Source organism: Myotis daubentonii, chromosome 6 (assembly GCF_963259705.1).
Source record: "Myotis daubentonii chromosome 6, mMyoDau2.1, whole genome shotgun sequence".
Classification (NCBI taxonomy): Eukaryota; Metazoa; Chordata; class Mammalia; order Chiroptera; family Vespertilionidae; genus Myotis; species Myotis daubentonii.
Window position 1 is genome coordinate 771618 of NC_081845.1, and position 25832 is coordinate 797449.

At 52.2% G+C, this 25832-nt stretch overlaps 1 protein-coding gene across 34 annotated transcripts in view; it reads right to left on the reverse strand.

The window, feature by feature from the left end:
• Positions 1 to 25832, reverse strand: part of AFDN (afadin, adherens junction formation factor) — a 102053-nt gene that overhangs the window by 30105 nt on the left and 46116 nt on the right. For 27 of the 34 annotated variants that reach the window (XM_059699822.1, XM_059699819.1, XM_059699835.1 and 24 more), the window contains 12 exons: positions 20800 to 20894; positions 19739 to 20001; positions 17437 to 17506; positions 11298 to 11416; positions 8322 to 8383; positions 8013 to 8218; positions 5809 to 5829; positions 4953 to 5098; positions 4553 to 4647; positions 3879 to 4144; positions 2446 to 2589; positions 840 to 1038 (listed from right to left, as the gene is read on the reverse strand). In XM_059699822.1, the coding sequence (XP_059555805.1) occupies positions 840 to 1038; positions 2446 to 2589; positions 3879 to 4144; positions 4553 to 4647; positions 4953 to 5098; positions 5809 to 5829; positions 8013 to 8218; positions 8322 to 8383; positions 11298 to 11416; positions 17437 to 17506; positions 19739 to 20001; positions 20800 to 20894 (1686 nt within the window). The remainder of the gene's footprint in view (positions 1 to 839; positions 1039 to 2445; positions 2590 to 3878; positions 4145 to 4552; positions 4648 to 4952; positions 5099 to 5808; positions 5830 to 8012; positions 8219 to 8321; positions 8384 to 11297; positions 11417 to 17436; positions 17507 to 19738; positions 20002 to 20799; positions 20895 to 25832) is intronic. The other 7 variants (XM_059699824.1, XM_059699831.1, XM_059699849.1 and 4 more) reach the window with 1 other exon arrangement.

Genomic DNA, 25832 nt, shown 5'->3' on the forward strand with positions numbered 1-25832 from the left:
AGAGGCAGCCTTGGCCAACGTTTTAAACTGTCAAGATCTCTGAGGATGTAAAACTCAGTGGTGAAAGCAGCAGTCACTGAAGTCAAACCCTGCACTCACCGAACGTAAGCTCCTGTGGACACAGACCCGACTCTCCTATTCCTTTTGCTTGGACCCTGCAGTTTGGTCTGCTTTGTACTCGTCTGGGCTCCACGCTACAGAAGAGCAGCAGCCAGGGGCCAAGACTATCTAAGGAACAGCTCCCGCCTCCGGTACCACCGAGCCCTTGCACCCACCCATGTAGGAGAACACGTGAAAGACGTAGTGACACGGGGGAGCTGAGCCGCACTGAGAGACAGCGGAGCCAGGCCTCCCTCAGCACAGACCGCGTGCGAGCGCGGCACTGGTGGCAGGGCAGCCACCGGCACTTAAGAGACCCGTGGGCCGCAGTTCCCAGGGCTCCTCGCGACAGTCCCACGAGGTGGGCACTGTCCCCACACCCACTCTACAAGAGAAACTGGAGGAGAAGGGCTGGGACCAGGACTCGGGCGTCCGTTCTGAAGCCTGTGCTGCTCCGCTGGCACTGCTGTCACACGCCAGCTCCGAGGCCACGTCCAGCACCCGCCCGTCCACACCGGGAACAGAAGGAAAGGCCCTTGTGCCGCCCAGCGAGCAGCCAGTGGTCACAGGAGGGGTGCAGACCCCCCACGGAACTGTGTGCACATCAGTGACTCCGTGTCACTGGGAAACACTTCCCTCCGGTCCCCGAACAGTGCCTCCATCGGAAGCGCCACACGAGTGGACTGCACGCAGGACAGACTGGAGCTGGGTCAGGTTTCAGGCTCGGCAGCAACACCTACCTCGCTGGCACAGGGGGTCCAGGAACTCCTGCAGGCCGCTGGGAAGGTTCCTGACGACGTCGCAGGAGTAGCCGTCCTCAGGCAGCAGGAAGGGCAGCTGCAGGTCGGGGTCCTCCTCCAGCTGCACCTCCCGCCCATCGCTGCGCGCCAGCTCGTCGGCCGTGTTCTCAGCCACAGCCACGACGTTCTCGATCAGGTCCTGGGCAGAGAAATGCAAACTCGAACGATATGCTACGTGACTGGGGCCGCTGAGCAGCAATTACCCTCGCGTCTGTTTAGGCCAGGTGGGGGGACAACGTGACGACAGGTTCAGAATCAGCCTGTGACGCAGCAGGACACCAGCAAAGCACACACTTAGTGAGCCAAGATACTAATTACTAATCTCAAACAATGTGCAGCTTAAACGAGAAGAAACTGTTCAATCACAAGAAGATGGGCTTTGCCTCTTTTCAAAAGTCGTGATCTTTTCCCGCACAATTCCTCAGCACCCAGTGTGAGCAGCCCTGTTTCTGGAGAACGCGGAACGACACGGGCAAGAGCTCACTCAAAGCGAAATGAAAAACTCAAGATAAAACACCCATGTCCAGGCTACCGACGGTCTTTCTGAATTACGGGTGTACGTGACGTCGTTTGACAAGTTTCATGGACACAGGTTGTGCACACGGGAAAGGCCGCAGCACAGGAAGCGAGCACATGGCTCAACACCGCAGCCCTCGTGCCTCCTTCAGGCACCGCGACCCAGGCTTCCCACTCCAGAGCCTCCCCTGTTCTCGAGTCGGACAGTCGGAGCACAGCTGGCACCGTATCTGACTCCTGCACAAACTACGTCGTGGCATCCATCCAGGCTGCCTGGGCTCTAACTCCGTGGTCGGCAAACTGTGGCTCGGGAGCCACATGCGGCTCTTTGGCCCCTTGAGTGTGGCTCTTCCTAAGCCTTAGGAGTACCCTAAGTTAATAACAATGTGCCTACCTACATAGTTTAAGTTTAAAAAATTTGGCTCTCAAAAGAAATTTCAATCGCTGTCCTGTTGATATTTGGCTCTGCTGACTAATGAGTTTGCCGACCACGGCTCTAACTCCTTTCTCGCTCGGAGCTGTACTCCCTTAAGGATACCAATGCACATGGCGTCGCTTGCAGACAGCTGGGAAGCTGTCTGGGGCTGTTCTTGAGGCCGCCCTCTGCAGGCATGAACTCAGCACTGCAGGTCAGGAGATGGGTGTCTCATGCAATGACCTCACCTGTAATTCTCAGGTACCTGCAGACGTCCCACGTTATACACAGCCAGCTTGGCAGACGCTGGCCAGGGATGAGCAGCAGGAATGCCTGCCTCCAGGTGTTCCCAATGAAAAGTGGGATTCAGCAGTCAGGTGCTCTGCATCCCCCCCTGCTGGTCTCCCAATGATTGACCAAGTACCGAACCGAGTTAAAACCCTTTCTACTTTAAATGTTTATGTAGTTTCTTCTTCTACTGAACCCGAACTCATACGTCAACAGCAAACATGATCGTGTAGATTGGTCAATAAGCTTGTTTTTAAAGTGAAAGGAAACCGTTAAATGAGTTTTCCTTTGCTTCCACCCCGCCCCAGACGCCGGCGCTGCCCTTACTGTGGGGATGAAGGGCTCATCGGGTGCGCAGTGGTAATTCTGCAGCAAGGCTTGCAGCTGCAGTGAGTTCAACTTGAAGCAGGTGCTGCTTATGTTGGGAATGTCTTCGGGCGCGTACTTATCCATCGTCAGCAAGGTGGTGGCCTGTTGGAGAGAATCGGACACTGTGACGTGGGCGGTGCAGTCCCTGCATGTAAGGCACAGTGCGGCAGCTGCTGGCTGGTTCTGGGACACGGTTTCCCATCACTGACTGGGCCCATAAACCGAAGGGAAAGGCGGCCGCAGAGGGCCCTCATGTCACGGAAACAAGCGCACGATGAATTTCACTTGTTCTGCTCACAGAGCATGTAAACGTTCTCTTAGGAACTGAACCATGGCCATGACCACTCAGACGGCTGCTGCTGGGTCCAAGAGACACTCACTGAGATGGCTCAGCGCCCAGAGCAGGAGGCAGAGCCTGTGTCCAAGCGCACCTCCTCAGAACAGATGAAGCTGAGAAGATGAGTGCACACGACTCGCTGCAGTGACAGAGCCACTCCCTCGTTCTGGCTTCCCTCACTGCCCTAGCTGCCCACCAGCGGCTCTCGCCTCAACCCCTCGAGCTCCGGGCCGCACGGCGCGAGGACACGCGGGGCGAGGGCCTCAGTCCCCTCTCCGTGACCTCCTGACTTCCTGGAGGGGTGGCTCCGGCCCTTCCCCTCCCCTCTGTGCATCTACGGCTGTAGTTATGCTCCCATTCCTTTCCCTCCATCTTTGGGCATCGACTACAAACAGGTGTCTGCTTTGTGTTTCCTGGTTTTGTATTCTTGGGAATTACTTACTGTCTGTTATTAAATAGCAATTCCTCTCAGTAAGGAGCTATGAAATAAACATGCCTCGCGCAACTCAGGAACAGACCCTTGAAGGACAGTTACCGGCTGGCTCCCACCTGCTATGGGCGGAAGTGTATTTCCCAAGCCCCATGTTGAGGTCCTAACCCTGGGCACCTCAGCAAGAGGCCTGGGTGCGGGGTTTTGGTGGAACCATCATGGGGAAATGAGGTCGTACCTCCTCTGACTGCTGTCCTTGGAAAGGGGGCATCTGCACACAGACATGCGCACAAGGAGAATGCCCCATGGAGAGGAAGATCAAGGGGTGCTCTACCAGCCCAGGACCCCAAAGATGCCAGCAAACCCCCAGAGCTAGGAGAGGCTGAGGCAGATCCACCCTCCAGCCCCGGAGGATGCAGCCCCGTCTCACCCTGATCTCTGCTGTGCGAGACCCCAGCGCACGGCACTTTGTTCGTGGCCCAGGGAAACGACACCCCGGGGTCTCAGGTTCTGTGCCCGTGAAACCTCAGCGGGAGGCGGAGTTCTGTCGAGTCCGCATGGTCACCCAGGATGGAATAGAGACATTGGCGACAAGCTCACCACGTGGGCGGGAGTGGCACCCACCTGCACGATTCTGCTGAGGTGGCAGTCGGCAGCCAGCTCCAGCCCCTGCTTCTCCGCCCAGGCCTCCACGTGGCCCAGCTGCTGGCGGATGATGGCGCCCCAGTAGTGCGAGCACAGCCCCGACTCGGGGTCAGTGACCAGCCTGTTGAACAGCCACATGTTGATGAAGTGGAAGAGCTGGGAGAAGAGCTGGATGGTGAGGGCCGCGTTGACCCGGCAGCGCCGCAGCAGCGCCATGGCCCCCGAGAGCGTGTGCAGGACGTCGTCTGCAGAGACAGGCGAGGGGGCCCCTGGTCACTCGGGAGTCTCGAATTGGCAGTAAATTTAGTCAGAAGTCACGGCAGTCCCTGCCGGAGCACTTTGAAATGCCACTCGTTCAATAGGAAGGAGAATGTGTTTTAAACACATAGAGGCTTCAACTGTACTTACGTAACACTGAGGTTCACCCTGAGACTTTCTGAAAAGGACAACCAGCATGAAACACCCAAATAAGAGCTTTTCTTAAACAAAACTGACTGCTGGTGGTATTGCTAGTAAAACTTATTGCTTTAACAAGAATGCCCAATCTGATAGCTTGTTTATTTTCAAAACACCTCCCTCTTACAAATATGAAATATGAAAATGAAGTTAAACAAGAGGGAGGGAGGGAGGGAAGGAGAAATGACTGTCCTGACCTATTTTCGGTCTTTGCAGACTGTTCTCCTCGGGGTCGTCCAGAAAGGCCGGCATGTAGTTATTCAGTTCTGACTGCAGACAGTGGACCAGGTACCTGAAAACACGCAGTGTTCATGTCAGCGCGAGGAGCTGCTGTCAGACATGGCACACGCGGACCAGCCTGCACTGCTCAGAAAGATTTCATTAAAAAATGTAACAGCTTCACTCTCAGGATTCAAGAAACACAGCTCACCGATTCAATTTATCAAGTCGACACATTTTGCATAGTTATTTATGCTTCTTGATATTATTCAAACAGGGCAAATAAAAACCTTTAAAATTAGTTTTGAAAATTTAAGAAAACATAACATGATTTAAATCTTTCTAGAACAGCGTCGCCTCCCCACACGGGTCCCGTACTTAAAGGCCATCTGCACCAGGTGCGCCAGCACGTCCTGGGCGTCCAAGGTGATGCGGCTCAGGTCTCGGTCCTGCTTGATGAAGTTGAGGAGCTCGGACGCGTTGGCCATCCAGAAAGCAAGCGCCCCTGCGATGTTCTTCTGTTTCTGGGGGCAGAACGCATCCCGTGAGCCGCCACAGGACCGACCGAGACAACAACCACTAGCTGCTCCTGAAAGCTGCGAGGATAGACCAGTACCTTCCCGTTCCACCAGCGCACTTGCCACAGATACCAGATACTTGCCGGGGAATTTGGGCCCACGCACGGCGGTGGGAAATCAGTAGCCACCGCGCTTCCTGGCTCACGGAGACACAGGGCTCTAATTGGCTACCATTTATGAATCAATGGAGAAATGGGATATTGAGGAATCCAGCACCGAATCAGAGGTTGTGCATTATCTGGTAATCTGCGCGTACACACACGTATCCATGGTTACCCACAGCCACCCGGATACTCGCAGTCACTGGCTTGGATGCCAAGCAACCCAGTATCAAGTACTGATCTATCGCATCCTCTCCCGACCACATGTGCAGGCCAGGCAACCTCAGATGAGATCCAAAGGATAGGAACCAAGGATGAACGAGGAGAAGAGACAGAACTGTTGTCATTTCATATCCACACGGAAGTGCATTAAGCAGAAGTTATGAAATGCTGGTAAGGGCTGCACAGTCCAAAGGGGTTTAGTACTGCGTGTTTCAGCTGCCGGATGAGTGTTATGGACGCTCGGTCCGGTCTGAGCACTGTGTTGACATGGAAGCAGCATGAGAAACTCAGCTAAGCCAACAGAGCCAGGCTCAGTCCCACAGTAGGTCCTACCTGTTCAACCTGGTCTACTTCCTGGAGAAAAACAGACGAGGGGGATCAAGCAGAACAAGAGAAAGAAACTTGTAAACAATCATGATAGTTAAAAAAAATCAAAACACTAAAACGAAGGCAGGACACTGAGTTGGTCTTCCCGGGTGACCTATCCAGCCCCGCCCTGACGCAGCTCCGAGGGACGAGGCACAGAGGAGTCTGTGCTCCTGACACTGGCTAGTGACACGACGTGAACTCCCCGAGTGGATCGGTGAAGTGACAGTGAGCACACGACACACACTGGTCTGGTGTCTTAGTGACACCGTGCGCTGGGGCTAAAGGCCTGTCTGTGAGGAGCCTGTTCCCGTGACTGAGGAAGAACAAGAGAGACAGGAAAGCCAACAGGAACAACACACACAAATGCTGAAAAACTTGAGAATCTGAAAACACATAAAAACTTAAATCTAAAAAGTGAGTAAACTGGTTTTTGAACTTGGGTTTTTAAAAATTAAAAATTTTAAATTACTCACTACCAGTTTGTTTCTATAACATTAAGACTCCTCTAGCCCTAATCGGTTTGGCTCAGTGGATAGAGCGTCGGCCTGCGGACTGAAGGGTCCCAGGTTCGATTCTGGTCAAGGGCATGTACCTGGGTTGTGGACACATCCCCAGTGGGGGGTGTGCAGGAGGCAGCTGATCGATGTTTCTCTCCCATCGATGTTTCTAACTCTCTATCCCTCTCCCTTCTTCTCTGTAAAAAATCAATAAAATATGTATTTTTTTAAAAAAGACTCCTCCAATCATACACTAAACCTGAATCTGAAATTAAAAGACGGGTTTCAATGCTGGTGATCCCAGTGAAGTTCAAACTCAATAAAGAAAAGTCTGTCAAAGTCGTGAAGGCAAGAATCTCATAACTTGAAACAGGATTTACAAACCCAAACGTAATGGGAGACAGACAATGGCTCTGAGGGACAGCTGGACAGGAAATCGCATTTGTCTATAAAATAACAGGAGTGAGAAAATGGTGTCCCAATAAACTGACTTTCCTGTGGAATCTCTGTCCTCGCTTGGATAAAGGAAGAGCCCCATCCAAGTCATATGCCAATCACTCAAACATAAAGAAACAACATGTCTCTTAAAACATGGGCCTCTGAGGGAATTAAAGGTGAGTTTGGCTCTGGCTGGTGTGGCCCAATGGATAGAGCCTTGGCCTGCGGACGGAAGGGTCTTGTCATTGATTCCTGGTCTGGGCACAGGCTGGGTTGCCAGCTCGATCCCCAGGAGGCAGCCGAGCCATCATTCTCTCTCAGCATTGATATTTCTATCTCTCTCTTTCTCCCTTTCTCCCTGAAATCAATAAAAAATGTATTAAAAAAAAAAAAAAAGATGAGTTTGCCTCAAACCTTCCCGACAGGAGACAGACAACCTAGCCATCTGGGCGGCTACTGAACGGGACACACCTGTGCTCCAGAGCCGAGTACCAGCACTGCCACGCCACTCAGACACGTTTGCAAATCTATCCATTTACAGCGCCCATCTCCTCTGCGGAGAGCGCACCATCCCACCCAGAGGACACGTCTTCCTGCCCCGTCAGAGCTGACTCAGAGCAGCGCCTGCAGCGCGCGTCCCAGTGAGAAAGGCCAGGCTGCCACTGTGCCCACAAGAGGGGCAGCAGCTCCTGGACACCCCACAGCCTCACGGAGGCTCGGCAAGCGCGAGGGCTCCTTCCAGCAGTAAAGACGTGCAGGGGGGCTGCTGGGCCCAAGGAAGGGAAACGAGGCCCGCTCCGGGCTGGGCTGGAGTGAGGGGAATGTTTCAGACCAGGCAGAGCTGGTGGCTCACAGCGCTGGGACGTGCTAAATGCTACTGAATGTTCACTTTAAAATGGTTCATGAATTTCATCTCAATACATTATCATTATTTTTAATTCTAAGAAACCCACATCAAGTCGCAATACTTTCTCACAACTACTATTGTCATTGTAAGGGTCTTCTTCATGATAATCATGTGACCATGTACAATTTACCTTCCCTTATTCTCAAGTTTGTGGGGAAGAAATAGAAAAGACTTTACATTTCTTTTCAACTTTTAAAGCTACTCAGTTTCAAGATAATACATGTAACTTTTAGGAAAAATTCTTAAGATAAAGTCAAATGTGAAACCAAGTCTGAAGCATTAAAGAACTGGCCCTCCCTGGCTTACAGGTGGCCACGCGGGCTTACCTGGATCACGCCGTCCATCATGCTCACCATCTTGTTGACGATGGCGATCACCTTGTGGGTGCGCTCGGGGGGACTGACTTCCGGTCTGTACTGGCTCGACAATACATACCGGCAGGCCATGTAGAGCACGTACGTAGGCGACAACTTAAAGTGGACTGTGGAGCTATTCGTGTAATTTATAATAGCAGATAAAAATGAATCTTCAGCTGTGAAGTTTCCCAAAAGAAGAACAAAAGAAAGAAAACATGAATATCAGATGGAGAAAAATGGACAAGAAAAGTTCACTACCAGTGGAATGTGAATACTCACAGCTCTCCCTGAACTCAATGCTTGCAGGCAGCACCAGCTCAGGCCCGGGAGCATCCTGCGTTCTGCAAGAAGAATGGGGCTCTTAAAGCCAGGTCACGGAGCTAACAGCATCCTGACAACCTGTGGAGAGCTCTGAAACTCTTACAAACAACCTCTGTACAGTTTTCTGGATAAGGAAGAGCCCACTGCCTCCTTTTCACATGTGACGTATGCAAATATTCAAATGAGCAAACTGACAGCTGTCACATCCCACTGGGCACAGGCCAGCCCCTCTGAGTACCTGCTTCCGCGGGGAGAGCAGACCTGCCCTGACTCCATTATTAACGAGGCTTCACGCCCGCGCAGAGCCAGGCCGCTAGACACCTGCTGCGGCGATGGCTCAGGTGACAGTGAGGAGACACTGCTGGGGACACAGACCATCTAAGCCACCCTGAGCTCCACTCAGGAAAGGGAGGAATGCCCCGCTGCCCACGCCCTTTCTCTCCAGCTGAGTCAGACAGGAGCCCGCAGACCCCTGCCACCACGCGGTCAGCATTCTCGATGCTCAGCGACGCCTGCCTCAGAACACATCCTACTCACTCACATTTCTTCTCCAAGGCACATAAATTCGAGCCACTTTTCATCACTTAGCCTGACACTACAAAAACAAGGAACTGCCTAAAACACAAACAAAGAGAAGCTGTAATTTGGGAACATTCCTAATAACTAGCACTGTGCTCATGTTCATATATTTCCAGGTAATTCAAAGGTCAGGTGATGTGTATTAAAGAGTTCTTCAGACTGCGGGACACCTGGCCCCACTGACAGGCTGTAAGGTGGGGGACTGTTGTATGAAATTCTTCCTTCAGTTACAAGTAGGAATAGATACACATGTAGGTGTGTGTCTACCAGGGCATACGTAAACATATGATATTGTGTTGTACACTCATCAAAAAACATTTGAAAGCCATTAATAAGTAGACTTTTTAAAATGTATAATATAAATGTGTTTTGCCTTTCTGCAAAGTTAACTGAAAATTAAATAGTGGGAATTATGACTTACACTGAAATGAAAATATCTGTTTTTAAATATTGGCTTAAACCAAACTGAAGTCAAAACTGATTCAAATGAATCTTTTCAGCAACATTTAAGTATTTGGAGTCATTGGTATGTCTCCTCATTAAATAAGTTAGTTAAAAAAGTAAAGACTCTTCACAACGAAAGAAACAGCACCATGATGACCGCGGATCCCCAGTTACAGGCTGGTAACGAAGACGCCGCCACCTTCCCACAGCCCAGCTCCCATCCTCCACCCTCTCCCCGACGCACCAGGCGAGGGAGGAGAAAATACGTGTGAGTGAACCCAGTGAGGAGTCACACGGGTAAACCAAAAGCATCTTCATCACATCACATGCTTCAAATGTATGCCGTCTCTGACTTAATAGCTTAGATTTAACTCAACAATTTATGTGTTAAAATGCTCTTAGACTCACAATGTAATTTAAGTGCTGGATGTTAATGTGTCTTTCTTACACTGCCCTATTTATGGACATCTAAAATCGCAGGTAAGTAGTTATTTTCATTCAATGTCCATAAAATGGCCCTGGGTAAACTTTGTTTGTTTCATCAATTTAACAAATCTAGTAAAAATAGAGAATTTAAATTCTCAGCGAAAAAATAAAGTGTCAGCAACAATTTAGTCACTCCCATCATTTGGAAAGATTTGTTTTGACTAAAATCAGTATTTTAAACATGCTTATTACAGCAGCTTAGATTTTATAAATGTATCATTGAGCATTGCTTATACCAACACTGCATGTGAAAAACACCCAAGACTGGAAATGGGAAAATCTTCGATTTCTATCACTGTCTTAATATCAACACACATTACAGTTCAAATAAAACCTTTAATAAATCTTTTGCAAAGCAAAATAATCTGACCTTGAAAAAGGTTATAAATAAACAGAGGTGCTCCTTACAATACAAATGTACCATTCTACATCTTATCCTACAACACACCACCAAACACAAGCACAGACACCGGAAGTAGACGATTTACTGTTCCGTCTAAGAAACCAAAGCCAGCACACTCAGGGAAGAACCAAAAGCCCAGACGCGCAGCCCTGAGGTCCCACATGAACCTGCATAGTCCCTGTGATGGGCACTGAGACCTCTGGCCTGGACCTGTGGCCGCCACCGCCTGGGTGAGTGACCACCAGCCTCAGCTACTGGACTGAGAAGGAGCAGTCAGAACGGCGCCCTGAAACTCAGACTAGCACCCAGAGAGGAGGGGCGCCCCACAGGGCTGCTGCTGCGAGCGGCCGGGCATCCGGCTGCGTCCCAGCTCTGGCGGAGCCGCGGGCCCAGCACACTCAGCACCAGCAGCTGCAGGTCAGGCCCCGCCACTGGACGCACCGCCTGCTAACCGCCACGCTGGAGGCACTGACCGTAACTTCCCATGGCCGCAATGGCAGAGACCCCAAGGAAGTAGAACTGAGGTACAAGTGACACAGAATTTAAGGATCACGAGGAAAGGAAGTAACAAAAGGCAGTGCTCTGTGCAAACACGGGCAGGACCAAGGCAGGAAGGAACACTGACTCCGACTCAGGTCTCGGCAGGAGACCACCCTGGAGCAGGAGGGCGAGCTCGGGCTAAAGCTCCTGCGAAACCACCTTGGCTCTGCGTTTCAGACGTGGGAATTTCTTCTAAGAACGGGGGAGGTGACCAACTAGTCAAGTCCTAGAGAAACGCTCTCTATGGCTCAGAGTAGCACACCAAACACAGAAACGCGGAAGCCAACACGCGTCCTCTCCGACCCGGAGAGCAGTGGACAAAAGGGACACAACTATCAGGGCGTTTCCCACATCAACACCATGAAATACTCTGCCTCTCGAACATTCTAGCCAGGTCAGCTCAGCCTCTACAGATGCGGTAGCTGTACCCCGACCCTCTGGGCAACGTCCCTCCTTTCCTAATGGAAAGCGGCCAGTCTTACCTGCTCTCCTGCCAGCGGTACTCGGGCTGCTGCTCCACGCGGACCATCGGCTTCACCATGCCCCGCTCGGCTGTGCTGCAGGCGGACGACACCCTGTCGCTGTCCAGTCGAGTGGAGCTCTAGCCAAGGGGGAACACAGGTGCTTAGCAACACCACACAGGCACTGGCTTCAGACCCAGCCGGCAGGCGGAGGCGGGTGAGCGAGCGGGAGGAGCACAGCCGCATGTCCCCAGGGCACGCCCAGAACACACATCACTGAGGACGAATGAGGCACAGCCACGCCCTCCCCAGGCCAGCAGCTGGCTTCACAACACAGGCACCCAGACGCAGCACCAGGTTCTCCCAGCGCACAGGAGTCACAGGGGCCTCTTAAATCAGGACAGCGCTGACGGAATACGTACAACAGGGAGAGTTAGGTCCTTTTATGGCTCGTTAGTTTTAAGAAAGGGTTTTAAAATCTGCTCCTTGTAGCTCAGCACCTAATAAAGAACTGAGTACAGAAACAGGTGTCTCTTGTCCTTAACCAACAATGGGAGAAACCCGTCTACAGCAACCAGTGCCGTACATTCAACCCTTCCAGCCAGGGCCCATTCCTGATAGCCCGAGACAGGCCAATGGGTGAGTCCCCGCGTTCGGGAAACACCAGCACAGCAGCAAGGGCTCACAGAGAGCCCTGCACCAGGCTGCCTGTGCCAGGTCTCAGCACTCCTCTGACTGCAGAGCCGAGCAGAGATGAACATCACCCTTGTCTTTCCACCGAGAGGAACCTGAGCCGCATGTATCTTTGCGTTAGTCCGCGTTTTCCGTAAATGAGAGCATGACCTTACAAAAAGTTACTTTCTATCACGCCATACACATCTAGCGATGTTTTTATGTTACAAAAGCGTATGTCTGTACAACGTTTGTTGTCTATTCATCAAATTAAACCAACCCTTTCTGTTGTTACACAATAATTACTTCCATAAGATACACTGACGGAAATAAAACTGGTCAGTGAACAGAAATACTTAGACTGCAAAAATTTCATTTTAAATGAATATTCAGGTGATAAATCATGGTTAAGTTTACCAGGTGTACCAGTTAATAATGCAGATTTTTTTCAACAGATGAAGTTACACATTTGTTGATATATATGCGATTTGATATGTATGCTATTTTGTTGTAGTGACAGCAAGCTTCAAAACTTCATATGTCAAATTTGCTGAAGGTGTTAACATCATAGATCTTTTTAAGCTTAAAAATGTCAAATTTTGTGCCCCCCCCCCCCCCCCCAAAAAAGCATCTGCGGGAAGTTTTAATTCATTACTTTATTTTGAAGAAAAGTGCTACTGGATACTTCGGGAAGCTTATGTATGGTGAACATGCTCCATCTCAAGACACTTGTGAATGCTGGTTTAAACGCTTTAAAGGTGGTGATTTCAATGTGAAAGACAAAGAACGTCCAGGTCAACCAAAAAAGATTGAAGACCAACAATTACAAGCATTATTGGAGAAACCAAGATGGCGGCATAGGTTAACGCCGGAGATTGCTGCCTCGAACAACCACTTCAAAAAACAACTAAAAGACGGAACAGACATCATCCAGAACCACAGGAAGGCTGGCTGAGTGGAAATTCTACAACTAGGAGGAAAGAGAATATCATACCCAGACTCAGAGGAGGCGCAGTGCTGAAGTAAAATACTGAGGTGCGGAGTGTGTGCGCGGAGCGGGCTGGAGGCGGAGGGCGCAGTTGTTGTTTTCAATCGGGAGGGAGTTTCAGACTCTGTGCTCCAGAGCCGGGCGAGTCTCTAGGGACCCAGACTCAAACGGGAGAAGCGGGACTGTCTGGCTTCGGTCGGAACTCGAAGGCAGCTTTAGCTCTGAGGTTTGCAGCGGTTGCTGGGACTCTGTGAGGCAGAGCCCCTAGGGATGGAACTGAGAGCAGCCATAACTGCTCGCTCCGGCCCGCCCTGTAGATCCCCGGGGACCCGCCCCGCCCAAGCCCTGCGCAGAGCCATTTGCCGGATAGCCTCAGGCAAACGCTAGATTAGCACCGCCCTAGAGATCCAGCACAGAAGCTCTCCCACTGCAGACACAGCGGACTCTCATAGCCAGTTAGCCTGGAGGTCAAATCACCCCCAGTATTGCCGACAACAATCAAGGCTTAACTACAACAAGACTCCGCACAAAGACCACTAGGGGGTGCACCAAGAAAGCATAAAAAATGCGGAGACAAAGAAACAGGACAAAACTGTCAATGGAGGATATTGAGTTCAGAACCACACTTTTAAGGTCTCTTAAAAACTGTCTAGAAGCCGTCGATAAATGTAGTGAGATCCTCAAGAAATCTAATGAGACCTTCGATGTTATGATAAAGAACCAACTAGAAATTAAGCATACACTGACTGAAATAAATATTATACAGACTCCCAACAGCAGACCAGAGGAGCGCAAGAATCAAGTCAAAGAACTGAAATGTGAAGAAGCAAAAAACACCCAACTGGAAAAGCAAAATGAAAAAAGAATCCGAAAATACGAAGATAGTGTAAGGAGCCTCTGGGACAGCTTCAAGCGTACCGACATCAGAATTATAGGGGTGCCAGAAGATGAGAGAGAGCAAGATATTGAAAACCTATTTGAAGAAATAATGACAGAAAACTTCCCCCAACCTGGTGAAAGAAATAGACTTACAGATCCAGGAAGCGCAGAGAACCCCAAACAAAATGAATCCAAAGAGGACCACACCAAGACACATCATAATTAAAATGCCAAGAGCAAAAGACAAAGAGAGAATCTTAAAAGCAGCAAGAGAAACTCAGTTACCTACAAGGGAATACCCATACGACTGTCAGCTGATTTCTCAACAGAAACTTTGCAGGCCAGAAGGGAGTGGCAAGAAATATTCAAAGTGATGAATACCAAGAACCTACAACCAAGATTACTTTATCCAGCAAAGCTATCATTCAGAACTGAAGGTCAGATAAAGAGCTTCACAGATAAGGAAAAGCTAAAGGAGCTCATCACCACCAAACCAGTATTATATGAAATGCTGAAAGGTATCCTTTAAGAAGAAGAAGAAGAAGAAAAAGGTAAAGATACAAATTATGAACAACAAATATGCATCTATCAACAAGTGAATCTAAGAATCAAGTGAATAAATAATCTGGTGATCATAATAGAATCAGGGACATAGAAAGGGAATGGACTGACTATTCTTGGGGGGGAAAGGGGTGTGGGAGATGCGGGAAGAGACTGGACAAAAATCCTGCACCTAAGGATGAGGACAGTGGGTGGGGAGTGAGGGCGGAGGGTGGGGCGGGAACTGGGAGGAGGGGAGTTATGGGGGGAAAAAAGAGGAACAAATGTAATAATCTGAACAATAAAGATTTTTTAAAAAAAAAGCATTATTGGATGAAGATGCGTGTCAAACTCAAAACCAACTTGCAGGAAGAGTAAACCTTGCTCAGCAAACAATTTCCAATCATTTACAAGCAATGGGAAAGATTTTAAAGGAAGGAAAATGGGTGCCACATCAACTGAACAAAAGACAAATGGAAAACCGAAAAGTCATCAGTAAAATGTTGTTTCAACGGCACGAAATAAAGTCTTTTTTGCATCGAATTGTGACTGGAGATGAAGAGTGGATTTATTTTGAGAATCCCAAACACACAAAATCATGGGTTGACCCAGGTCAACCATCAACATCGACTGCAAGGCCAAATCGCTTCGGAAAGAAGACAGTGCTCTGCGTTTGGTGGGATCAGGAAGGTGTGGTGCATGATGAGCTTCTAAAACCAGGTGAAACCATTAATTTTGATTAAGAAACGACCAGAATGGGCCAGAAGACACAGCAAAGTAATGTTGCTTCACGATGACGCACCATCACACACTTCAAACCCAGGTAAGGACACGTTAAAAGATCTTGCCTGGGAGGTATGAACCCACCCGCTGTATTCACCAGACCTCGCTCCCTCAGATTCCCATTTGTTCCGATCGGTGGCACACGCACTTTCTGAGCAGCACTTCAAAGGGTACGAAGAAGTGGAAAATTGAGTCCTGAATGGTTTGCCTCAAAACAAGAAAAGTTCTATTGGGACAGTCTCCACAAATTACCTGAAAGATGGGGAAATGTGTAGCTAGCGATGGACATTACTTTGAATAAAAGCACTTTTGATGTTTTTCTTGAAATTACCGTGTTTTCTTTGATTACAAAATCCGCAATTATTAACCAGTACACCTAGTATATGTTACCATATTATGGTACAATCCACCTTGTTTTCAAATGATTTTCAAAGGAAATACTCACAAAAAAACAGTCAAAGGAAGGAGGACAGAAAGGATGGAGTATGTATGTGTGTGTGTGTGTGGGGGGGGGGGGAGACAGGGATTTAAGTATGTTAAAATGTATAAACACACACACAGACATGCACCAAGAGTTCAAAAAAGGACCCATCAAAAGCCAACTTAACACTGTGAATGAACAGTCTTCATGCTTTTCCTTTTTCAATTTACGGTTTTCTACGCTGACTGTACGTTTTATAAAAAGCTACAGTGTTTACAGCTGTTTTTGGTCCCTGAGACTCACTCGCACACCACACGCTGCCCTGAGCCCAGAAGCACAGAGGAGCTCACAAGCAAGAGCTCCTTCCAGAGCCTGCTGTCCACCCGCAGACCAGGCAGGGCCAGGGAACGAAGGCTGCGCGGCGACCGGCAGCAGCTGCTGGTGGTGCTGGGTGCGTGAGGAACAGGTCTTCAGGAAGTGCCCTACGCGGAGGTCTGAGGACAGAGGGGCACCACGTGGACACGCGGGTGGTCAGGGAGCAGCAGCCAGGCGCCTGCGTGCAGGGACGGAGCCGTGGCCAGCCCATGCTTGGCTGGAGGCAGCGGGCAGGTCCCGGGGAGCTGTGTAACTGGGTGAGGACTGCGCCATCTCCGGGATAAGAAAGGCCTGGGCCTTTGAACAAGGGGCAGTAACAAGACTTCACTTCCATTCGGGAAGCATGGGCCTGGCTGCGGGGAGGAGGGGGGCCCGGGTAGCACATGAGAGGCAGCTACTGAGGAGCTATGTGTGCTGCTGACGACCGCGCGGGGTGGGAAAGGCGGACACGGGACATTTCCCAGGTGGAGCAGGGAGAACGGGCGATGCTGGATGTGGAGGCTGCGAGAAGGAAAAGCGTGAGGAGCGCTGGCCGCAGACTCCCGGGCCAGTGCCAAGGAGGCACCGTTCACTGAGATGGGGAGGGCCAGGGAAGCAGAGGCCGGACAGGGAGAACCCAGTGTTGAGCTGAGTTAACCGAGATACATGTCCGCACCCCCTGGACAGGTCGACCTGCCAGAGGTCAGGGCCAAGGTCAGACTCAGGAGTAATTAACACACAGCTGGTATTCTAACTCGGGCACCGGCGCCAGGTCACCCAGGGAACACGGATTGACAGAGGGAAGGGTTCCAGGTCTGATGCCCCCAAACTTTAGATGTGAAGCCGGGGAGGAACCAACAGGTCAGCGTGAGGAGGAAGGAGAACCCACGTGGGAAGGAACGTAGGGGGACGCCCTGGGCGGTGACCCAGCGAAGACAGATGGAAGCAGCAGACGACAACCTGGAGGACCTCAGCACCCGTGACAGACAGTCCCCATGAGGGAGCAGGAGCCAATGAGAGCCGAGGAACGAAGAGGGGTCAGAGGAAGAGCTGTTTCTTCAAGAAAGCATGCTGTGAGCAGGAGCAGACAGCTGGGCAGGCGCCGGGGACAGCAGGCTTCTCCCCGATGCTGGTGAGAACGCCCCCGGCCTGGAGACTGCTGCGTGCGGCCCCAGGATGCCCCAGCCTGCGCTCTGCTTCACCCACAGGCCCGTGGAGGAGCCATGCCCTGCCAGCTCCCGCCTGAGCCTTCGGGAGACCTGACTGAGAAGGGCTGGGCACACACAGCACCAAAGAGAAAGCATAGCCCCCTCTGCTCAGGGAACACACAGCCTGCCCCCTGCCCCCGCGTCGCTGAGAAATACAGCCCACAGTTAGCTATGCGTCGCTGAGAGATAACACAGCCCACAGCTAGGACCCTGTGGAGTCTGCACAACAGTGTATCGGGTCCACTACGATAACTCGCCCACGGTGCCTATAACATTAAACCACCACGTCCTGTCAGGCAAGATGCCATCACCTACCTTGCTTGTTGGCAACGCTGTTCCGCTGTGAATATCGCCTCCTAAGTCAAAAGTTGTCTCCTGAACAATTCTGCCAAGATAAACAGAAAACACAGAGAATGAAGACTCAAATGATCGGGCAGAGCCTCGTCCCAGGGACACGAAAGGAGCGGTTAGAGGAACGCCCAGCGCCGAGATCTTCAGGACGGCGCTTCCCAGCAACGAAGCTGCAGGATGAAAGTCGCGTCTTTGGGCGTGAAGAGAGCGGACCCTGCAGAGTGGCTCTGTGTGTCGCACCCTAAAGCAACCTGCCTCCCTCTTTCCAGGCGGCCAGATGCGATGGCCTTCCCGTGACGTGACGCCCTCACACGAAAACAGAGCGAAACAAAACGCTTCTACCGATACTTACTAAACACTCTCAAGATAGTCTGTAAGCCACGTTTAAGAACAGTAAACGGGAAGGAGCCCTAAAGAAAGAAGCAAGAGTCCCACCCAGTGAGCCTTGAGGCCGCCAACGGCACTGAAAGGAAGCAGCCGCCTCAGATGCCAGGAGCTGCCTGCTGAGGCCGTGTGATGACTTTTATGGGTCCTGCTGCTTAGGCTACCGAGAAAGAAATGGAAATTTGTGAACATGTCAGCAATCAGATCGAGAGCTCGTCTCGTTTAATCAATTTATCAAAACTGCTAAACCATCCTCATGAAAACTAATTCAGAATATAAACAAACTCTCATTCGAAACAGGCAATAACCTGGGCACACGGAGACATAGGCACAGGTGGAGGGCGAGGGGCCCCGGGTCCCGCCAGGCAGAGGCCCAGCCAGCGGGGAACTGAGCCCAGACACCGGGACACCGATGGCGGGAGCCAGCGCTTCCGTCCTGGGCGTCACCAGAGAAGTTAAATTCTCCCCTTTCTACGACGTTTAGAAAGTGCCCGAAAGACAGAAATATGGAGACGAGCTGAAACGCTCTTCGGGTGCTGGGCTCCGAGACGAAGCCGCGGTCAGCAAGGTCCTGGGGGACACCGTCCACGGTGCTGCCTGTGGATACACATCCTGGGAAGGTGCGGAAAGGAGGACATGAAACAAGTGAACTGTCAGGATGTCTGGGGCCGAAAGCAAGACGCGGACGATGAAAATGAAGGAAAGGGCATGTGGGCAGGACTGTGTGCTGCCCTCAGGAGCCGGGAAGGCCGGGCAAGAGACACAAGGGGGACGGTGATGAAAGCAGAGCTGGAGGAGGAAAGCCGAGTCTTCCCGGCCCTGGGCGCAGGGCGAGCTCAGACACGCGCTCGCGTCGAGCGGGAGCAGAGCCGGATCTTGAGGAGACAGCGAAGGCACTGCAGGTTTTCGGGGGGACGAGGAGGCCTGGTCCTTTACAGAAGCTGGAGCTCCAGGGAAGAGGCTAGACTCAGACCTCCCCGCACCCCCGCCTACGAGTGTGTGTGACGATCACTTCCTCCAGAGCGGACAGGCCGTCCGTCCTCGCTTTCACCCTGTCCTTCGCCGGGACTCATCATGGACAAAGAATGGGTGGGGCAGAGCCCACTGCTAGCCAACAGCAGCCACCAAGTCGATGACGGCGACACTGCAAGACCAACATGAAGAGACCCCAACGCTCACAGCCGCCCAAGTCTAGGCTCTGGGGGGTGGGTGTGGTTTGAGCAAAGGGAGGTCCGGGAGGGAGTAAGGAGGGAGGCGGCGCAGGAAACCAGCACAGCTGCTCCAGGCTCTGTCCCTGCACAGCTTTCCCTTCACGCACACCCGGCTGCTCTGAACAGCATGAGACCACACCCACCATCGTGTGAAATGCACATGCACACGCACACGCACACGCACACCCCCACGGCTAAGCCTCCCCAAACAGGAGGCCTTCCTGCTTCCCAGGAGGAGCCCCTCTGCGAGGCCTCAGACAGGCGCTAGGTGGAGCTCAAGTATAAAAGACAGAGCCGTCCTTGAGGTCTCCCTGTCCCCTCAGTGACAGGAGACGGAACCTCAACACAAAACCTCCTTATGGAGGGCCTTACAGACACCGTAACCCTCACACAAGAGCGAAGCAAGTATTGTTTGAAAGGATCCAACAAATAACAACATATTTTAAAATCCCTTAAAAACTAGCCACAACCCCGTGTTAGGATGAAGACCTTTCTTTCTTCTTCTTCCCTCTGAAACCAACCAAATAAACAAGAACTGGAACCACAAACCCACTGTGAGTTAAACATTACGACAAAATTGAAGTCACGGGACCGACGCCTCGTTTGGAACGCCTCGGCACAACGGAGCAGCACTGTGCCCTTCTTAGAGGCAACGCGTCTCAGGGAGTTACCCGGGTTTGTGTCTGGGGCCCTTGGCGGGCAGGCCCCCGTCCACAGGCCTCTTCACCAGAGCGTGGTCCTGGCTGGGGTCCACGAACTTGAACACGTGCTGGGCCCCGAACTGCACACTCATCCCGCTCTGCAGCATGGTCGTCTCCGAGATGCGCTGCCCCTCCACGTAGGTCTCCGCGTCCATGCTTCTGGGCGTGACGGTCACCACACCATCCATGTTCGTGAGGTCGCAGTGATGGGGCTGAATTCCTGAACCAAACAACTAAAAACAGGAGGAAAAGTACACAGAATTTAAACACAAAATCGTAAAGCTGCGAGTCCCCCTTGGACGACGCACGCAGTCTCATCAGCTCTGGACTGCGGGCGCTTTTCAGTGGGTTTCCAGCGCAGTGTAGAGATAAGCAAACACTGTCAAACAGCTGCACATCCCATTTCAGCAGCCAGGGCCTGGGCTTAGGGCAGGCTGTACCTCAGCACTAAACAGCACGTGGTCATCTTAAGGACTGTGAGAGTTAGTGGTCAGTCTACACAGATAAGGTTACAAGCTCCTGTGTGTCTGTTTACTGCTGTGCTGAGGAGGAAAGGGTGTCAGAGCGGAACCCAACATCGACCGCCGGCCGTCGTTTACAACCAAGTCCACCTGGCGCAGCGATGACCTGACTGCTCGCTCACAGAGCCGCTGAGCACGGGTTGCTAAGCGCCCGAGAACCACGCCCAGACGACACTTGCACTGTGATTCCTGAAGGCCTGCGACCCCAGGTGTCGCCCGGTGATGGGCACGGTCTCCTGGGAGCAGGCCTGTAACACCACCGCCATCACTGGGGACAAGCAGCAGTCTCAGGAACGTCATGGCCACCCACGTTTCTGACGGGCAGTGTGGACAGAAGCGCACACTCTGCTCTTCTCACGCTGAGCAGAGAAGTGACCCCGAGTGAACAAGCTACTTACGCTTAAATACAGTTCTCATGTTCACCCACTTATCCATTCGCTCCCACCTGCTACCTCCTACTGAAAGGTGAGAATCACAAAAGGCAGCTGAGAGCGGCCGTCCGGCGCGCACCTGGATAGAGCTGTCGTCAAACTTGTCTGTCCCGACCTCAGTCACACTGAGCTGCAGGCGGTAGAGCTTGGGCTTGTCTCTGGAGTCAGATCCGTCTGTGAGAAGCAAGTAAAAGGTCACCTTAGAAGCGACACCACACTCCTTCCAAATTCACAGCATGTGACTTAACGGGACACAGAAAACGCAACTAAACACATGAACACATCAGCTTCTGTTGAGAATCATTCAAGGTGCTAAACACTGTCATTCATACCGACATTTTCTCATCAGATAATAAGCTTGTCTCTCCTCCCCCCGCCCCTGCCCTGAGGTTTGTTAATGACTCTGGGGAGTGATCCTATCACCCAGCGAAGGTCATCACAGGCCCAGGGCCTTCCCTGAGACCAGGTCCCTCTGGCAGTGAACCTGCCCTCTACCTGCACCGGCCACTCAGCTGTGGGCACGGCTGACCCCTGAGGAAGGTCTTCCAAGTGCAGCCTCAGGGCTCGCCCAGACCTCCTGGACCAAATCCTTTGGGGAGGAGACCCTATCCCCAGGGGCTCCGTTCCAGGGAGCAGAGCTGAGGGAGGACAGAGGGCCCTGGCTTGCTGGTGTCACTCCACCCTCTATGATGTGTTGGAACTGTACACGTCCCTGCGCAGGACTTCCATGATGGAGGTGCTTGGGAAGAGAAGTGCCAGGCGGGCTGGTTTGCACGCAGGCGTGTTGCCTAGGGCACCTACTCGCTCCCTCCTATAGGATGGCACCAGTCCAAGACCTGCTCTGATTTCAGAGCTGCCAGCACAGGAGGGAACAAGCCCCAAAGGACCAACGGGTCCCAAAAGAGGTGGCCGTGGAGGCAGCCCAGCAGCCGCACGACCTACTGCACGACGCCTGTGGCCTCAGGGCCTCTTACTAAGCCGCCAGCTACGATCTCTAGGCACCAGCTGCCAGCTCAGGGACGCCAGCGGGGAGGGCTTCTGGAGCTCAACATCTGGAGTGCACACTGGTTTCACGCTGTGGTGTGGTCTCAGCTCTTGGACACAAGATGCCGTGCCTACACCAGCTCTGTGCAAACCGTTGTGATGTTAGTGTGCACAGTAACACCCACAGTAACAGCCCATCTCGGACGCAGAGCAGAGGTCCGACATCCGGGCAAGGCAGGAGACACTGGAGCAGCACCTGAGACCCAGGTCAAAGTGCGCTAGGAACCGGGCGTCTGCTTGCTCATGGCTGGGCCACCCTCATGACATGGTGGCAGCTCCAAGTTCTGATCCAAAAGGAGGCATCAGCACCACCTGGGCTTTCCCTGGACCGGCACCCCCACACGGCGATGACCCTGCTTGCTGCAGACACCAGGTGCCGGGTCCCTGTCCCTCCCTTCTTCCTACTGCCTCGCCTCCCAGCGCTTAGCTCCCTGGTGGCTAGCTTTTTGGAGAAACCTCTCTATCCTGGTGCTCAGCAGTGTCCGGTCCACAGTATGCGTTTAATAAAGATTTAATGTCAGCAGTCAGTAATTATTAACTAAAAATAAAGAGACAGAATAATGCAATATGGTCACAGCAATTACAAAATAAAGAAAACAAAAGAAGCAAATAACTGATCAAAAACAATTATTTCAATACAAAGTGAAAAAACACACACCCAGAAGAACATGAAAAACGTGTCTATTTAGGGGAGAAAGAAAGACTGGTGATGTGCTTGCTCTTGAAGGGCATCGTGTGAGCTCACGGCCATCACCCCCTCTCCATGGCCACGTTCACATCAGCAGTTAGAGCTACAGAGAAAGGGAACAAACCCTTTCCCAGCGCCTCCTTTCTGACCACTTCAAAGTAACAACAGGAAACACCTCCACAGACAGATTGGGAGCCACCTCCATGGTGGCCACGGACTCCGAGCCACGACGGTGTGTGTCTGCGTTCGGGGAGGGAGGAAGAGAGGGGGACGGAGGCACGGAAGCTCTGGTAGGTGCAACCTTTCCTCCTGCAACAGCACGGCCGGCCCCTTGCTCAAGGGTGACGACCTTCGCACAGCAGCCGCACACACTCCTCGCACCGAGTCCTCAATGCCCCCCGCCCAGGCCCTCACACAGCAGCTGCACACACACTCCTCACACCGAGTCCTCAGCGCCCCCACCCCCCAACCCCGGCCCTCCACGCTGTCCCCTCGGCAAAGGCAGAGCCCCTTTCCAGTGGAAAACCCTTTAAGAGCCCTGCCACGCAGAGCAGTCTGAGATCTGCTCACTTTTAATTCTGTCTTAAGAATACGTGATATGTGCACGTGGTTCCCAATGCGAAGGGCACAGGCGGTGCCCAGTGAGTGCCCTCCCTCCACGCCCTCTCCCAGAGCCAGGCTTCCTTCCACAAGCCGTTTCATGCATCTGTCATTCAATAGCTGGAAAAGGGTTCCTCTTTTCTCCTTTCTGGGGGGCAGCAGAAACGTTAGAATATTATTTAGGGTTGTCAAATGAAATACATGACATCCAGTCACATGTGCAATATCTGAGATAAACTTACACTAAAAAACTGATGTTTTACCCAAAATCCAAATTTATGTGGGTGTCAGGTTGTCTGCCAACCTGCGGTCCCTGAATCACTGCCACACGTGCCACGCCTTATCTGGCACAGGAAGTCCTCCTTAGCGTGTGCCTACTAAGGGGGAGCCCCTCGCGGGCAGACAGGAGCACGTGTGCAGGCACGTGTTCCATCCATGACTCTGCCCTCAGTGGCGTCCAGAGCCTCTGGGAAGCAGTGTGTGGTGTGGAGTGTGGACGCGGGCGAAGAGCCTCCTGCGTGGCGGGCCCTGTGCTGGGTGTGGCAGGGGACCCGGGAGAAAGTGAGCAGAGCTCACATCTCAGTGAACCAACACAGCGGCGGAGCCACTCCCAAGGGCTGTGAGGCCACTGAAAGCATCTGCACGGGCAGCCCCCAGCTTCACTGGGAGAACATGACCCCTCGAGTGACACTGGCGTGAGAAGCAGCGCATGCGGCCGAAGCTGCTGACACCCTCCATGCACGTGGTGTGAGCAGGGGAAGGAAAGTCCTGTCGCTCCATCACCTCAGAGTATGAAATTAACAAACGTGGAATCATTCCAGAACCCTCGTAAGGTAACAAAAGCACGCCTGAGCCTCTGCTTTATGTATACAGAAATATCAAAATAGGTAAAAAGACGCCGAAACCGGTTTGGCTCAGTGGATAGAGCATCAGCCTGCGGACTGAAAGGTCCCGGGTTTGATTCCGGTCAAGGGCATGTACCTGGGTTGTGGGCACATCCCCAGTAGGAGATGTGCAGGAGGCAGCTGATCGATGTTTCTCTCTCATCGATGTTTCTAACTATCTCTCTCCCTTCCTCTCTGTAAAAAATCAATAAAATATATTTAAAAAAAAAAAAAAAAAAGAACACCACCTGTTTATATTTTTTAAAAAACACACAACAAAACCCAAATTCCAAGTTTGGCTAATAGCTAATGAAAATCTGTATGATCAGTTTGGAGAAAATTAAACTAAGATGGTAAAAAGTAAATAAACTTCACAAAGCACGGAAAGTATTTGTTAGATTTAACAAGTAAAAAAATCTACTCTAATAAAAAAAGAAACATGCAAATTGACCATACATTCACTACACCCCAAGCCATGCCCACCAGCCAATCAGGGCAACTATATGCAAATTAACCCAACCAAGATGGCGGCTGGCAGCCATGGAGCTGGAGCAAGCAGGAGGCTTGGTTGCCCCGGCGATGGAGGAAGCAAAGCTTCCCGCCTGCCTTGGCCCGCTGTTGCCTCCGCTAAAGGCAACAAAGTTTCAATTATAGAAGATAAATAAATCCCAGATACCTGCTTCCAGCCAGCCTCCACTGGGAGCCTGCAAACAGCCATCAGCCCCTCACCCAGGCTGGCCAGGCACCCCAGGGGGGACCGCCACCCTGAAGGAGCTGTGGCCAGCCTGCAAACAGCCATCAGCCCCTCACCCAGGTTGGCCACACTCTCAAGGGGTGAGGGTCCCTGCTGGGGGGCTTGACCAGCCTGCAAACAGCCCTCAGCCCCTCACCCAGGCTAGCCAGGCACCCCAGCAGGGACCCCATCCATGAAGGGGCTGTGGCAAGCCTGCAAACAGTGATCAGCCACTCACCCAGGCTGGCCAAGCACCCCAGCAGGACCCCCCTCCCTGAAGGGGATGTGGCCAACCTGAAAATGGCCCTCAGCCCCTCACCCAGGCTGCCAGGCACCCCAGCGGGACCCACACCTGATCCGGGACACCCTTCAGGGCAAGCCAGCCAGCCCCCACCCATGCACCAGGCATATAATAAAAGGGTAATATGCAAATTGACCCTAACAGCAGAACGACTGGGAATGACTGGTCACTATGACACACACTGACCACCAGGGGGCAGACACTCAATGCAGGAGCTGCCCCTTGGTGGTCAGTGTGCTCCCACAGGGGAGCTCTGCTCAGCCACAAGCCAGGCTGACGGCTGCCAGCACAGTAGTGATGGCGGGAGCCTCTTCCGCCTCCTCAGCAGCGCTAAGGATGTCCGACTGCAGCTTAGGCCTGGTCCCCGCTGGCAAGTGGACATCCCCCTAGGGCTCCTGGGCTGTCAGAGGGATATCTGACTGCCAGCTTAGGCCCGATCCCCCGGGGAGCGGGCCTAAGCCAACAGGTGGACATTTCCTAAGGGGTCCCAGACTGCGAGAGGACACAGGCCGGGCTGAGGGACTCCCCCCCCCCCCCCCCCGAGTGCACAAATTTTTGTGCACCAGGCCTCTAGTTTAAACTATAAAAGCAGATAAAAACAAAGTATTTCCATAAAACCAACAACTAGCTGTAGCATTTAAGATGACAAAGACGGAGATACTCAAAATCTGAGTAGCACGTTCCGGGGAGAAAGCACCGCTTGCCGACAAGAAGAGATGAGTTCGCCTGAGAACAAAGAGCCCTGAGGACATCTCAGGCCTGGAAGTAACATAAGCTCCCAGCGCACGGCTGGCCTCCCCTTCGGCCTCCCAAGGAGTCTCAGACCTGAGACGCTCCTCCCACCACCATCACTGCACCCCAA